The sequence below is a fragment of the Buteo buteo genome, chromosome 5 (genome assembly GCF_964188355.1).
Source record: "Buteo buteo chromosome 5, bButBut1.hap1.1, whole genome shotgun sequence".
In the NCBI taxonomy this organism is placed as follows: Eukaryota; Metazoa; Chordata; class Aves; order Accipitriformes; family Accipitridae; genus Buteo; species Buteo buteo.
In genome coordinates, this window is record NC_134175.1 from 46,211,599 (window position 1) to 46,228,037 (window position 16,439).

Here is a 16,439-nt window from a genome sequence, read left to right on the forward strand (position 1 = left end):
AGAACAGAAGTAAGTAGAAACAAACTGCTAGCAGAGCCATTCACAGCAATTAGAGCTCGACAAGCACTTACAGACTCCCTAGAAAAGAAAAATATCTGGTATCGGAGTATCTACCCTTGAATGTCCCTGCCTCCAGGGGTGCTGAGCAAAAGACATATTTACACTGCAGAGTTTTTGTGTAGCTCTGTTGACAGCATGAAGCAGAATATTTTCCAGGTGAAAGATTTAGCCAGTCCTTTGGCAGCTTGGTTTTCAACCAGGAAACACTTATTCCGTAAAGGCAAAACTTATAGTGATTTAACTGAAATTTTCAGTAAGACACACTTTACCTAAAGATCAAAATTGTAAACTTGTGGAGCAAAATAGTGTACATAATCTCTTTTAGTGTACATCATCTATTATAGCTATAGAATTAAATGAGCAAGAGGGCCAAAAGTATATATATATTTTTTAGAACAAAACCAGGATTTTCCAGCTAGGACTAAACCAAATACAAAAATCTCAGAATATTTAACACAGGCTGGAAATTCTGGGTTGCAGACAGTTTAAAGCTATAGCTTTCATTTGAGGCTATCCTAAATTCACTGTAAGTGGACAAAATAAGCAAAACTCAAGAACAGCAGGAAAACTTGACCATAGCTATTTGTAAAATAAATCTATCTGGATACGTCTACATGCCTTTTTGCAAAGATATTTCTTTCCCTTTGTACATTTACATGCACACGGTCCGTGACAGAAATGTAGATTCTTCTAGGGATGCAACAATATTCAAAGCAGGACATTTGAGAGGATGCCATGACTGAGCCAGCAGTGGGTAGATTTACTATTCATTCTCGGTCTTGCAGGGTAGGGAATTATATCAACACTATAAAATAACATAGGACATAATTTCTCTCTCTCTTCTCCCCAGGATTGTATTCAAGCGGAATCAGGCAACTGTGAGAGACAGAGGAGACCTGTCCTTCTCAGGGTGTGTGTTATGTTTAATTGCTGAAGGCATGAAGCATTTTAAAAGGCTTGTCAATAAAATCCCTATTTAGTTAACCCCAATCTCCTCAGATCTCTTGTTACAGGCAGCCTTCTGCTCTTAACATCTGGGCAGGCAAAGCCTCCAATTACACTGCTGCATTTGGTAGCTTAATAGACCTAGATAAGGGTCCCCGGTATATTCATTTCCCTTGGTAACAGCTTATCTCTGGCTAGTCTGATGATACGCAGCCTTTATGTCACAGCGAGGCACATAATCATGTGGCAGGCCACGCAGCGTGTGTGCATATTCACATTCAATCCAAAGCTTTCCGTGACCTTTCCTCTTCTGTGGCTGGACTTGGATCTGTCACAGCTACACTTTGTAATTGACGGGGAAGGGGCAGCGGGAAAGGGAGAGAGCAGCCCAAGATCGTGGCCAGGAGCAGGCTCGCACCGCTCGAGCTCTTCTCCCCTGCGTGCAGCCTGCTCCTTGCTGGCACCTTCGGGGAAGAGGGCAGGAGCGGGCAGGAGGCTGCTGAGCTGGCTCTGGACCAGATGGCAGGCACCCACCAGCTACTCCCAGAGGCCCTGGGAAACAGAGCCTGGCATGCACACTGCAAATCATCAAAACTCCTCCGAATCATGACGTGAGGCTCCATCCAAAATAAAGATCTACTATCAGTCAAATAGCTCCACAACAAGATTTCTCCTTATTATGTCCCCGACTGGATAATATTGAAGAAAACCTCTAAAAATCAGGTCTTGGAACACAGTTGTCTCTGTGTCCCTGCACTGAGATGAATCTATGACTCTTTTCTTCTAAGCCTTGCTATAGGCAGCTGTAATTACCACAAACATCTTGTAGTTCAGTCTCTGCAGTTTGTCGACTTGAACATTTGACACCCACTTCTTTTTGTTGCTCCCAAATTTTGCATTGTACCATGCTGAGGTTTCCTTCCCGAATGACTCTCAAAATACATGCAGACATTTGTCTTGCTTTTCCCTTCATTTTCATTTTTAGCTCCCCCTCTGCAGCCAAATCAGTGTCTTTAAAAGCTTTTTAGAAACTGTTTAGGATTTAATATTTTCATGTTGTAAGTGTGACAGGGAATTTGCTGAGATTCTGTAGCAACATGGTCTGATTTTCCTGCTTTTTTAAAGGCCACAATATCATTGCCCTCTGTTTTTCTCAGTCCATCTGCCAGCTAATTTGCAGGCACTAGTAAAATCATCTTTTCTGTTCTCTCTACTTCTTTGTTTTCCTCCGCTTTTGCATCAAGTTCTGTGACAATGAACGAGGGCAGATCAGCTACAGAAATTTCTTTTAAGGCTTTTATTTTAACCTTCAAGTCTCATGTTTGTTGCTTTAAGTTTATGTGCCAAAGACATGAGAAAGCAAAAGCCAGCAGTTTGTCAAAGCATGGTCTCCAGGGATCTGGGTTCTGTTTCAGCTGTCACCATGTCGCCATATGTACCTATTGATGTAACTTCTGATGTGCAGCAACAAATGGTAAATAATTCCTCTCTCGGAGCGCACTTCTGCCTGTGTTGGTGTCAGTGCTTTTGATCAATAAACCATCGAGGTGTCTTCCAGCAGTAATATTGTTCCAACTGTTGCTCAGGAAAAACACGCTCCATGCGCTATTTCCCTGTTTTCAATCCTATATGAGCTTTTTACTTTTATTCTCTCTTCAAGCAATATCTTCTCTAGCTTGCTATGCAGCTACTGCTCACTGTTTATCCACATGTCCAGTTCTTGAAAAGGCTCACTGGTTTCTGTTGGTACAAACTAGCTTTAATCAAAGTAATAGGTCGCTATCTGTATCGCTCCAAGCAAGGATTTCAGTTCTTCCTGTGGCACTGGCACCTAATAGAGCCATTTCTACACATTAGGCCCGACATTTACTTCTTCTAACATAATTCCCTGGGTTCACTGAGTCCTTCTGAACTCGCAGCCCCTGTATTTTGTAGTTACGATGTTAGGTTTTGCTAGGCTGCTCCAGAGTCCAAGAATGGCACTTGCAGTAACCAACTGCTGCCAGGACATCCAGTGCTTTACACACTTCTTTATTTTCAAATCTCTCTTCTGCAAATGAAATCCAAACCAGACATTTCCATCACTGCTACATGGAAGTGCCATCGTCCATCTTACTTGGTGAAACTAGTGACTTTATGCTGTCTTTATCCAAGCTGATGCAGATTCTACTTCTAGTACCCTACACGCACTGCTGTGCTGGTAAATGATGTTCCTTAAACCCATGCAGCCCACAGTGTTTCCCACTCTATTAGCATTAGTGATATGCTAATATCAGTAAAGCCTAAGCACTGCTGTCCCACACCAGTGGTTTCTCTTTTCTCCTCACCTCTCCTCAGCTTCTGCTGTGAACTGACACATTCAGATGGTTCTTTTCTTGTGTATTTTCTCATGCCTGACATAACAAGAACTCTGGTTTAATTTCGACTTTATTAAAAATGCAAATGCAGACAAGTATGTGCTGTTGGCAATACATTTATAGATCGCTCCATTTTTGCAAAGTCCTGGTGTTTAAAGGCATTGGGTGTGCACAACAGACAATCTGTTCTTCTGTTTAGATGGTTTTTACGCACTCTACCCACACTGGCATTTTCTTTTTCCACAAAGTTTCAAGCAGATTTCAGGGCTGTCTATTATATAGACAGTTGATAGCACTTCATTTGCCCACTCTGTGGAATAGATGTCCTTACTGTCAGATTCACAGAACAGTGCAAGCAATACTAATGCCATAAGGAACAGACTTTTCCAATATTGCCTTAGTAATTCAGTTTACTGAATGCTTATGTCAATTCTATATTTTGGGGTTTTCCCTAAAAATGTACAAACTTTAACCTATTAAGTTAGTAACAATACATGTACATCTTTGCTGTTCTTTCTTGTATTTGGTCTTCTACCTCAGAACAACGCACTTGTCACCTTTATTAAATTGTTCTCCTTGACTTATGCTCCCATTCTATGTACTGAATGTTATGGACGCTTTAGCTTGCCTCTGCAACACACTGTGAAAACTGGGGCTCACATTCTGCATGTCTTTTCCACTGCTGCATCATGCCTGATTACACCCTTGGCACATGCTTTTCTTCTGATAGTGTATCCAGCTGAATACAATTCTGAATTATAAATTCACCCGCAAATAAAAACCCAGGTTTTGAGAGGATTGACGATATCTGCAGATTCATAAGGAATCTGGCAGCAGTTTTAGGTGGGAAAAAAAAATAACCAGGCTACAAATGTTAGAACATTAGCCAACATCTGACTAGGCAATATTTTTAATGCCACCTTTCATTTCAAAATGCTGGATTACATTATGTTACACAGTGATGTTAGACACATTGTGAATGTCACTGTCAACAAGCAAAAAGTCAGGGCTATTCCTTTCACTGAATTTAATTCCCACATACGAAGAGTTCCCCTCCTGCCTTGCTGGCACAGCACTCTTCACAGCTTTGCTATAATGTCGCTTTCTCTGTGGCACCTTTCATCTGAAGATATCAAAGCAAGCGACAGACACATGCTAATAACAGACCGTTCTTGGAATACTTATGAGGTAAGAAATTATTATAACGTCCAATTTATTGATGAGAAAACTGAATTAGAAATTTATTAAACTGAGTTAGAAATTGATTAGAGGTCACAGATGTTGGACTTAACCCCCAAACGCCTGGCTCCCAGCCCCGTGCATTACTCACAGATAACACATGCGCACTTCTTAACAAAGGTCTCCCATTCAACTTAGTGGTTTTGCACATGATACCAATACAACCACAGGTAGACTAGATGAAGGTATTACTCCCACGCCCCAGTACAATTCATTATATTACACTGCTACCCTTATTACAACAAAGTGGTGTCATTAAAGCTAATCCTGCAGAGCCCCACAGGAGTGTGTGACCAGAATGAAAGCGGCAGGGCACAGTTCACGAGCCACCAGAGAAGCACTTCACCGCAGCTTGCTTTCAGAAGTAAAAGCCTCATTTTAAATAAAACAAAAACTTTTACTTTGATAAATGCTGGCTGCTTCAAAAAGATACTCTGTTCTCAGATCCCCCCAGCTAAATGCCACCACAGCTGTAAGGGCCAACCACGTGTGTAGTCAGGCTGGGAATTATCCACACAAATAAAGAGCACAGCTTGAAACATTGACTTTTTCCTGATCAAAAGGGTCTGGGAGACAACTGGACAGTTTGGATCAGGCAAAGGATAGGGCTTTTATTATTTTCAAAGAACACCCCAGTGAATAGAATAGCCAATGTGGCCCTGGTGGCAGTGATACGTTCTAACATTCTCCTCATCCCACGCAAGTTACTTAAAAGCTTGGCTTTGGGTCTGTTTAGGGTTTGGGGTTTTTTCCATTTTTCTTTTTATGGAAGAACTTTTGTAGGGAAAACCTGAAATACAATCAATCCTTTCATTAGCTTTTTTTATAGCATTCCCTGTCTAAGCTGCCTCCCCCACGTACCAAATAATAAATTGCAAATATTGCCAAAGAAACCTTGTCACATCAGAAATGTCTTCATTATACCTGTATTAGGGAAATATGTGCTTTAATTTTATTGAAGTACAATTTTTATTTTTCTCTATGTTTTCATATTAAATGAAGTGAAAAAAAATACAGAAAAATCCCTTTCCATCCTGGTTTTACCTAGTTTCATTCATTAGTTATTTTCAACTACATATGCTGAAATGAAAGATTTAACATGAAAAAATTATTCATGAAAGAATTTAAAATCGTGGAATATTTACACTATTTCACTTTGTAAAGGCGCTCTTTTTAACAAAACCTAAAGGATTTAAGGATTTAAAATGCATGATAAGGCAGAACGTTCTTCAGAAAGATCTGTTTCTCTTTTAATTGCCATATATCCCAGTCTAAACAGAAAACAATCTGACATGGAGGTATGTGTCAGCTAAGCAATGTATTCCAAATAAATATTTTCCAAAGACATTATGAATTTTGCAGTTTATTTTAATTCTAAACAGAAGTACTGCAGCAATAACAGCAATGGCTTTGGTCTCAATTTCTTACACAGCAATCCAGAAGGACATAGAGTTCCACCTTGTTCTCCAACTGTTGTCTATCTTATCATCTTATAACCACATATACGATAAAATATCTTTAGTAATGTCATAACAACATGATGGGATGGAGATCTGTTATTTAGAATCAAAAAAGAATCAGAGATCTTCTTTAGTCTTCCTATCTCAAACCAGTTTGATTTTCAGAGTTGTGGTATTTTGGTTGTAATCAATTTGGAGAAGAAAACTTTATAAAATCAAAACACAGTAGCATCACTTGTACAACAGATGAAACAATAAGGTAGTATAAAATTATATTGAAACTGTAAAACGTATACCCTTATTGCGTGGTATGTTTTGGTTTTTAAATATCAGGCAGAAATTACATAGATATTATTTTCTTTAACTGCTTTCATAGGATTATCTGTAAGAATTGTTATGAAGTTAATGATTTCATAATTGTTTCACCTGAATATAAAGCTATAAAACATCATTGTCACTGCAGGCTTACCTGCTTTCTCTGCAAATGTAACTGAGCGTATGGGTGTATAAAATATCTCCAACTTATTGCTAATATTGGAAACCTACAGAGCAATAACAGCCATTGGCTATACTAGAGATTTCTGGAATAATACCTATGATATTATGACTAAAAGCTGATAGGGATCTAATTTCATTGAAGTGAACAGCAAGACTCCCCTTTGACCTGGGCAGCAGTGGTATCGATTCCTCTGTTGCATTATCTGGCATTTCTTAACAGTGGTAGGATCCTGAATCTTGTTAAAATACATGGCTTCAAAGTACTAACTTCCAGTAAAGCATTAATTCAAATATTCATGAGGCCCATAATCACTCACTAAAAAAAATATGTCCTATGAACATATTTGTACATTTATATTTCTTAATTTTAAAATCTTTTTAAAATCTTAATTTTAAAAAGGTTTATTTGCCCTCATTGTAAAGCTTATACCCCCAAGACACCAGCTGGAAAGGGGTAGAGTAGTATATGAAACAACACTGAAATCTTTTTCTGTATCTGAAGTGATCAAAAAGTAGTTACTGTGCCTGTGGTGTAAGGAAGAGTGTTTCAATGTCTATGAAATTTCTCACTGGCATGTTGTTTGAAGGATGTTTCTGAAATGGATCCTCCTCACATGAAGCCTGAAACTCATTGTTTGATGGGATAGGCTTGAATACAAAACACTCTGATGAAATTTATGTTCATATTTTGAAGGCCCAAATCCATATTCTAAGGAGTTTGAAGCCATGCCTTTTTTTTTTCAGAAACAGCTCTTTCCTTTTCTCGCTCTTCCATCAAATACCATCGTAGCCTATATATTCAGAGTCTAAGAGATGAGAAAGGAAGAGGGAACTTTTGTTTTAAACATCACTATGCAAAACTTGTAGATTAAATCATGGAAAAAACATTCCAGAAGAAGATTAGAATCTGATGCAGATGGGAATAGCAGCACAGCCAGGCAGGGTGAGGAATGTTATCAGAAACGCCTATTTGTATCTCATGGTCCAGAGTATAAAAGTAGAAACACATTTCCTTTAAACACACAGAAATCAGAATTCTTTCTGAGATACAATTATGCTGGAAGACTCCACCAAACAAGAAGAAGCTGGTTTTGAGTAAATCAAGGCCAGATTTTCCAAGCAGTGTCCAGCCCTGAATGCCTGAGAGGTTAAATACAAGACCTTTGGGAAGAGATACAAGAAGAGAGACGTAAAGACTTGCACAGGCAGGGGACTGGACTAAAACATAGTGCTCAGATAGAATTTGGTAACAGAGTGGATACAAGGGTAATGAAGACACACGTACGATATGAAGGCGACAATAAAGAGGAAGTATGATAGAACAGGAATTTGGGGAAAATGAGAGGAAGGCAAAGTGTTTTGTTTTGCCCAGTTGAATTTCATGGAGTCACAAGGTATCCGGTGTGATTTACTAACAGGCTGCTGAAGGCACTTGAATCTCAAAATGTCTCTCCCAATTTGTTATGAAATAATAGCTGGCAGTAAACAATGAACAGTGCTCAAGTGTTTCTAATTAAACATATGGATGACACTCTCTAACCTAGTTACACATATTCTACTCAATATAAAGCTTCAATAGACACTAACCTGTTATATACAAGTACTGAAAATGAGTGTATGCACTGAGAAACGCTACAGGCAAGCATAACTTGTAAATACCATGCGTAGCAGAAGACATCGTTTTAAATCTGGGTGTGTCAGCCTGGTAGTGTGATGGGTTTCTATGTTCGAAATACTGAAATACTGCAATATTTCTTTCCCTCACATGTTTTCTTCAACACTTTCGCACCAATATGGGATAATCAGCCACAGATATTCAGCTGGCACATACTGGCATAAAACATGGACCTCAAGCCAGTGCCTGAAGAATTTTTTTTCAGCTGTGTACAATCTCCCACCCTACTTACCACTTGCTGAAGAGCAGGGACAAAGCATTGCCTTCTCATACAGCCACAGTTTCTGTTTCTCCTCTAATTAAGTCCTTATGGGCATTTTAATATGCAGGTAGCACTGATTATTATACAAAGCACTTTTGATGGTTACACACACAATATTCCCTATGACATTGGCAAATGTCTCTCTCTGCTCCCCCCTTACTGATAGCAAAGGGTAAGAATTAAGCATAGTGCACTATCTTGGCTATAAATTAAGTCCAAACTAGCAGTAGGTAGGACTGGAAGCCAAAAGTACCTAGTTCCTTGTTCCCATCCACACAGCAGACCACGTTGTCACCTCAGGGAAAAGGAAATTTCTTTCTTAATGCATTAAGTAAAGGCTGAATCTAGTGCATTACATCAGTAAAGGCGTTAGGGAAAAACAGTACTGATCTGCCATGCTAAGCAATATCTTTGTGCAAATTCACAATTGCTAGCATTTCCCTTAGCTTTCAGTACCCAGTTTCTATGAGTGTTCTTTTCTCTAGATAAATATTGATAGTTCATGGCCAATTGTTTGGATAACAGCAGCACATTTTAGGTGCAGGATTTAGGCTGAAGTCTGTTTCAGGAGTGTGCATGCTTAGAACTAATAACAGAGATTGGTCCTGGGAATAAACACATTTCTGAGCATACAAAACCTGCCAGAGTTTGTTTGACTCTGAGTGTATTAGATAAAATTGTGAGTTCGTACTAAACCTACCTTCTCTGCCCACAAGCTAGAAGACAACTGAAACAGTTTTAATAGCACTGGAAGCATGACGTGGCCTGCTGAGTGCGTGCAAGCTGAGAAAGCAGGTTTTGTTGCAGGCTGAACAACCTGAAAACAGCTACCTCTCAACATCAGAGCACTGAGCTGCAAGGCCTGAACAGGAGGGAGATTAGCTTCTCATTAAGGTCCTAAGATCAGCTCAGAGTCTGGGGGAGGACTCACTACTCTTCACTACTTCTATTTCTCTCTAACTTTTATTAATTTTATTAATTTAATAATTTTATTATTAACTTTCTCTCTTTTATTTTTCAAAACAAAGGGGTGTAATTCATCATCATAAGAAACAGTGCCATTTCAAAGCTAAGGAGAAGGACAGACCCCTTTTGAAATGTGCTCTGCACATTTCTTCACTGGCCAGCTGACACTACCTGAGAAGTGCAGACCTTCTAGCTAAGGCCTAAGGGGGAAGAACAGAGTCCCTGAAGGCCTGCAGAGCAGCGGAAACCTGGGAGGGAGGGACTGCTCCACTGACCCCTGCTAAAGAGCACAGCAGATGAATGAAAGGCATCAGTGGCTAGACTGAAACCTGCTCAGTCCATATTCACTGCTTTTAGCATGTCAGTGAGCTTTTTACTTAAAAAAACCCCACCAAAACGCAAGTATAGCATAAAATGAAGGAAATTACATAGTTGTAATAATGTGTAAAATTCAAGGTAGACTAATCACCTTAAATTTGCCTGAGACAAATGGCCACCACAAATTAGGGCACCTTACAGCATGGGGATACAGAAGTCAGACCAAAGAGATGGGATGGAAGAGTTTCTGTTTTGCAGGAGGTCTTTGTAGCCTTTTTGGTGGAGAAAATCTCAACAGCAAGCCGCAGTGTGGTGAGGCAGGAGTGGCCTGTGGGCAGCTCAGGTAATGGGGTTAGCACATGCATGGATGAGGCCTTGCTACCCAGCGTAGCAGGCAACAGTGCTCTGGTATCCCACAGTCACTACCTGTGTGTAAGGAGATGTTACAGGAGATGAGAAATATCTGCTCAAGAAATCATCAGAGATGAGGACTTCAAATGACTATTGGTACATTCTGGGAAGGGAGTGCTTGCTTATTCTCTGGCGTCCTTTACCTCGCTGCTGTCCTTTTCTCCCTCTAATCAAGTACTGCTTCATGAATCATTTGACTTGTTATTTATGAGTGGCACTGGGCAAAGTTTAATATTTTGCAGCTTTCGTGTGAGGAGCCAAACCAGTTTTCAACAGTGAACCCTAGAACCTGAACCCAGCCCTTGTGGCTATCAATGCCAAATCCACCTGCTTCTAACAGTTCCTAGCATCAGTCCCAGCCATGCGAGTACTCAAAAAGAGGCAGCTCTATTATCAACACCCAGGAACAAACTTCTTCCTCAGAAGACAACACCTATGAATGTCAAAGAGATGGCATGGGTTTCCTTGGCTCTCTCAGCTTTGCTTGTTTCAGTATTTGTTAAACTAGCATGATGAGTACTTGACATTGGTGTGTTTATCCTCTTGCACAACTGTTCAACATCTATCAGCATTTTTCAGTCATGCATCCATAGTACAACTATGAAAACTCCGTGTTAATCTCAGTCATCATTTGAAAACATTAACTAAAAATAAATCTAGAATACAATCTCAGTGAATTCAAATCCTATGTATGGCAAACCCAATTATTTTACAGTATGTGGCATTTACGTTTCTCTTTCAGGTGACATTACTGTAGTTTATACATTCACTATGGTGAACAAATTTGTCCTAGTATCCTCACAAGCACTTCTGATTAGATGACCCAGGCTACCTACAGCTCTCATACACTAAGTATAAAGTGATACAGAGTGATCCCACAGAGACTGAGTAGGATTTTAATTACAAGATTGGTATATTTGTCTGGATTCCTTTCTCGTGTAAATCCAGTGAATTGAGGGACATGCTTCTATATGATAACAAGGTTCTATTTAGGATGCTGTAAAATTCCTCCAGCACTTTTGCTCTCGAGAATCTTAAAAAAAAGTCACAAAAGGTTGTGATATTGTGATGAATAGATAAACACCTTTAAAATTTACATCATTATGAGTATTGCCTCTTAACAGCTATGTTTTTATGACAGAAGACATATTCAGTAAATTCAATAAATATTCATTCTTACCACAAGACTGCTGTCCAGAGAAAGCCTTTTCCCAAATTCCCTTTTCTGTAGCTGTCTTTTTCTCTCCATAGCTGAGGTTATTTGTTTTCCTTTTGATCAACTAGAGATGTCAGACTGTTTCCAGCATCACTGCAAAAAAAAAAAAAAATTAAATGCACATTTCAATATCTTACTTAACAGTTTCTGTCTTTCATCATTAACTTAGTAATAACCCAGCAGCTAATGACTTTGTGTCTGTAGTAGGCTGTGTTCCAGGAACAAATTTTCTGTGCCAAAAAAACCTAAACTCTCCAGATAGAAATATTACCAATATGTTTGGGTCACTTCTCAAAGAATTAAAAAAAAAAAAAAATCTGCTACTACTGTCTTTATCGATACACCCCATGTTTTCATAGTCTTTTTTGAACTGGGCTGGGAGCTGGATTTGCAGAGCTAATGAACTACCTGGGGCTGAGGAGGGGGAGGCGGGGAGGGAAACAGCTCGTTTCACATTAACTGCACTCCTCAGTAAGCCCTGCTTGTTGGCACATCTGTGCTGCTACTATGATGTACAAATTTTGGACCTAATCCTGAAGAGTTCTAAAAGCTTTCAACTCCCATTATCCTTAATGAGAGACGAATGCCCTCAGCACTTTTCTTACATTTTTAAAGTCAAAGATTCTGCTGTGATAATCAGTCCCACTGCCTGTACAGAATGGCCAGGAAACTTCACCCCGTAAAGCTATCACAGATGGAATTAGTCTTTCCAGTTTTGTAGGGTTTGGTTATTCCTGGGTGGTGGTTTCTACTAAAATAAAGTCACAGATTACAAGTAACAACTACCAGCTCGCTTTTTTCCTAAATGTTCCTGATGATATATGTATTTGAAAATTTTAGCTTGTATTTTAAGTTAATATTTATCGTATGTGATTCAGCAACATGGGCAAAGGTAATGAATTTATTCAGGATTTACAGAAAGTAGTACAACAATAACAGAAATCAGAATCTAGCCTAAATTAAGGCAGGCTGGTATGCTCATAAATACAGAACGAAATACAGGAATTTTCTCCTGCATCTCATAATGACTGCATTAACTCTATCAGAGGGCAACATCCTATATCTCTTAATCTGGGCTAACTCTCATTAAGGACAAAGAGCTTTCACTACAGGAATTTGTCCACATTTTTTAGTCAAGATTTGATGTGAAAGCCTATTTAAAAACATAATTCTAGTAAGGTTGAGATATTCATACAGCACTGCTTAATGCTAAACCTCAAGAAATTCACTGCATTTGACTGAAAAACAAGACTAAAGCAAAAGACAAATCTGTCTGTTTCTGATCCTTTTTACTTATTGCAAACAGCACCTTCAGTCACAAACTGAAAATGATGCATGAATACTACTGGGCTTGGCTGTAGGGTAACACAGCCGGCATTCCCAAAAGAAGCCTTGCATGTGCCCTCCAGATATATTTGCATGCCTACGGATAGACTTAACTTCTCATGCACCTGTAAACGATCCCATCTGTCACTGTGGCGATATCAAGCAGATAAAACCACCACAACTCTTTCCTCAAGTTGTCCTCAAATGCTCTGCCAGGAGGGCACATAGGAGTCTGAACATGGGCCAACCGCAGGTCGCCTGCAAGGAGAGCAGGATGCCCCAGGCTAAGCCTCCGAAGCCAGCTGGAATTCAGAGGGCTCCCAGAGGCAGGCAAACTGGGATCATCAGGTACAATGTGGGCATCACAACTGGGACTCCTCTTGTAAAACACTTCCCACGGGAAAACCGTAATTGGTCTGGCTACCAAGCCATCCAGTGGTAAATTCAGCCTTCTATTAAACAGCACCTGGCGTCTCCTACACTGGTTTTGTACTTCTGGTTTACTCTTATGCAAGATCAGAATTCAGGCCATTTTCTCCAAAATGGATAAAAATTAGCCTCTATACACATTCATCTAAAGAACACATGCAGTGAGAACATGTACACACAATGGTAGGAAAATCTCAGTTATTGCACTGTGGTCATTCCTGCCTTGTGGTTTTTTCCCAGGTTTACCTGTAAGCCCTTGCTTCCTTTTTGTAGTACCAATCCTAAAGCTACACACACTATTTAATTCACCTAATACGGAATCTCAGTGGTGTGCTATCACATAATTACCATTGTTTCCTGATTAGCTATCATGTCTCAAAAGAAATACCACAATAGATTTGTACAAACACAGAGGCCGTGTATTACACTGTTCTTGTGATTATGCCAGAAATTAGCAAAAGAAAGAGCTTATGTAATCTTTGTATCATTCATCTTGCCTGGAGAGCATGACTTCCACCAAAGGAGCCTTTGTTGATCAGTGAGCACAGAAAACTTAGTTGTGAGCTAGTGAGAGCTACAGTTGAAGCCAGTTTTATCCCTGTAGAAGGTCAAGTGTTTAATATGAGTAAGTGCCTGAAGTTTCTGTCTGCAGGTATTTGCTGGAACCACCCCAAATTCTAGTTTAGAAGTAAAGAAGAAAGGCCTATTATTATTCCTATGGCTTATTTGCTATGCTGCTTTGGGCACTTCAAGTAGTGGATTTACTGTAGCCCTACTCATGTGCAGGTGAAGCAGCCTCAGTCCTGCGGACTCTACTCCTTCACACACATGCACCATGAAAGCTCAAATCTCCCGGCATGTTACCATTATCAGGCTGTCACATATCTCTCCTGAAGGGTTAACAACCTAAGGCTGAACCCACTTAAAGTTTTGAATCAAAGGTAATTATCAGACAAGATAATACAATACATCGCCTGTACCAACATAAGCTGGTAACTCAATGTACCCAACTCAGGAGGCCTATAAAGAAAACTGATCATCAGAGTGAAGTACTTAACAAAAATGGAACAAGTTTCCATCTTGGAATGGTTGTTTTTGTGCATCATACTACTTCTCACAGAGAAAAAAAATGACCCTCTCAGGTAAATCCGTCTTCCTCTGAGACCAACCAATAGACACAACAATTCAAAATGGAGCTAACACATCCGCCAGCAAGCTCAGCAGAGGAGAACTGTCATCCAGATGGAACAGTCTTGAAATGTAAAAGCACTGAGAATCAGTTTGCCCAATTATCAGAAATACTATTTTTGTCTTACAAGAGAACAGACTGTAGAAATTTATCCACCTTCTCTGACTAATTTGCTTGTCAGTAGCTTTACAGCAGAAACGCCAGTGATCAGCATTCAGATCTTGACTGTCCCATTTAGTTCAGCTGAACTGTGAACTACCACGAAGTCACTTCTGATTTATGGTGTCTTCATTGATACTACACCCACATATGTACATTGCCAAATCTTTGGGGGCACATCTTACAGTTCTTTGTGCTGCAGGAAACTTTTCCGCTGTAGGGCTCTTCTCTAAGGGACTATAGAGTTCATCTATGCTGAGCGTATTGGGGAAGGCACTGAAGTTAGAGGCACTCAGCGATTAAGCCTGTATCCTTAAGAAGTGTATGGGGATCAGTCTAAGAGAATGCAGGTCCCACATGTTTGCTTACTGTCTTCTCAGTTTTGCACTGAGCTCAGGGAAGAAGGTTTTGTATGGGCACAGAAAAAACTCTCAGGGGAAGACCTAAGTGGAATCTTACTTCAATATGGTATACCCTCACTGTTCATAAAGCCAGCAAGCCAGAAGCATCAGCTTGATTATATATACTAAAGCGCAGTATTTTTAGTACTCAGTACAAGAATGTTCATTACTTCAAGAGATGGCTCTAAAACTATGCCCTGGAGAAACGGTGTGATTAACATAGAAAAGCACTCTCTAAAAGCTATGCAAGAAATTTCTTGGATTATAATACCTTCTTCATTTCTAGTAGTAACAAAGGATGATTGATGTATATTGCTTTAGCTGATGAAAAAGTATAACATTATATTCCTTAGATAAGCATCCAAGATATTTTCAGACAGTTCGAAACTGCAGTTACATTTCAACAGAGCTATGCCAACATATGCCAGCTGGGAACTAGCACACAGCGTATCTCTTTGGTAGCCGGAAACGGACTGTATTTATTTTTCTGTCTCTTACAAATTAGTATAAATTTAGCAGTTACGACACACAACAAATGACAGCTCTGCCAACTAGCATCCTTTCATTTAAATTCAGGCTAGATATAATGCAGCCTCCCCACCCTTTGCTTTGCACACCTTAACACTGCCAGAAGCCAAAACACCCGTAGGGCAGCAAGGTATTCTCTCTCAGCAGTCTGCTTGTCTTTCTGAGGTGTTAACAAGACGACAGGTTTTGTGATGTGGACATCAAGCTATCGGGTAACAGAATAAGGCCAAAGTTATACAGTGATCACCATTAAGCACTTTTTTCTACTCTGATAGTCCTGCTTGTTTAGCAGCCATAATTTAAGACTAAAAGGGAATAATCAGAACTGGTATTATCCCTCAGCAACGAAAGGAGAAGGAAAATAATATCACTAGCATAGGTCAGGAAGCAGCTATGAGAAAGTAAAGATTGTCATCAATGCAAATGTTAGTTAGAATGAACAGGTGACCCAAGGGTGAAAGATTTTATATCTCATTACCAATCTCTGGAGTGATTCAGTTTTCTAAGAACCTAATTGAATTGAATTGAATCTGTCACTGTCCGGCTGTGTTTCTTTTGCCAGTTCTGGTGCTAACACCAATGTGCGTATGCTTGCTTTTGTTGTGGTCTTTGTAGGAAAAGGGGTAAATAAGTATGGTACGGTTTGTCTGGGCCTTTTCAGAATTGGAAAAAAACCCCAAAACCATTCTAGAATTAAGGAGTTGATGTGTATTCAACAGATCAAAGACTTTTCAGTTCTCTAAAATCATTACATTTATCTTCCCAGGCATAGATCAGTCAAAAATGCTAGGTTTGCACTAAGCTTTTTGGGTATTTCCCTTGGTTTTTTGTTTTTTTTTTTAAAGTGGTAGAGCCTTCAAACCATCAGAGCAGTAACAGCAGAAAACCCCACCTTCACGAAAGATGAGAAAATTCTGCCTAGCGATTAAAAGCAATCCATGAAAATGGTTTAATTACCACACCCCTATCTCTCCCCATCATGGTATTTACCCTGGTCGTG

General features: G+C 39.6%; 1 protein-coding gene across 6 annotated transcripts in view; it reads right to left on the reverse strand.

Annotated features, from left to right (window-relative positions):
* The window catches only part of NCKAP5 (NCK associated protein 5), a 394,562-nt gene that overhangs the window by 363,052 nt on the left and 15,071 nt on the right, over positions 1 to 16,439 (reverse strand). For all 6 annotated transcript variants that reach the window (XM_075028890.1, XM_075028892.1, XM_075028891.1 and 3 more), the window contains exon 2: positions 11,372 to 11,500. In XM_075028890.1, the coding sequence (XP_074884991.1) occupies positions 11,372 to 11,440 (69 nt within the window). In that variant the 5' untranslated portion in view covers positions 11,441 to 11,500. The remainder of the gene's footprint in view (positions 1 to 11,371; positions 11,501 to 16,439) is intronic.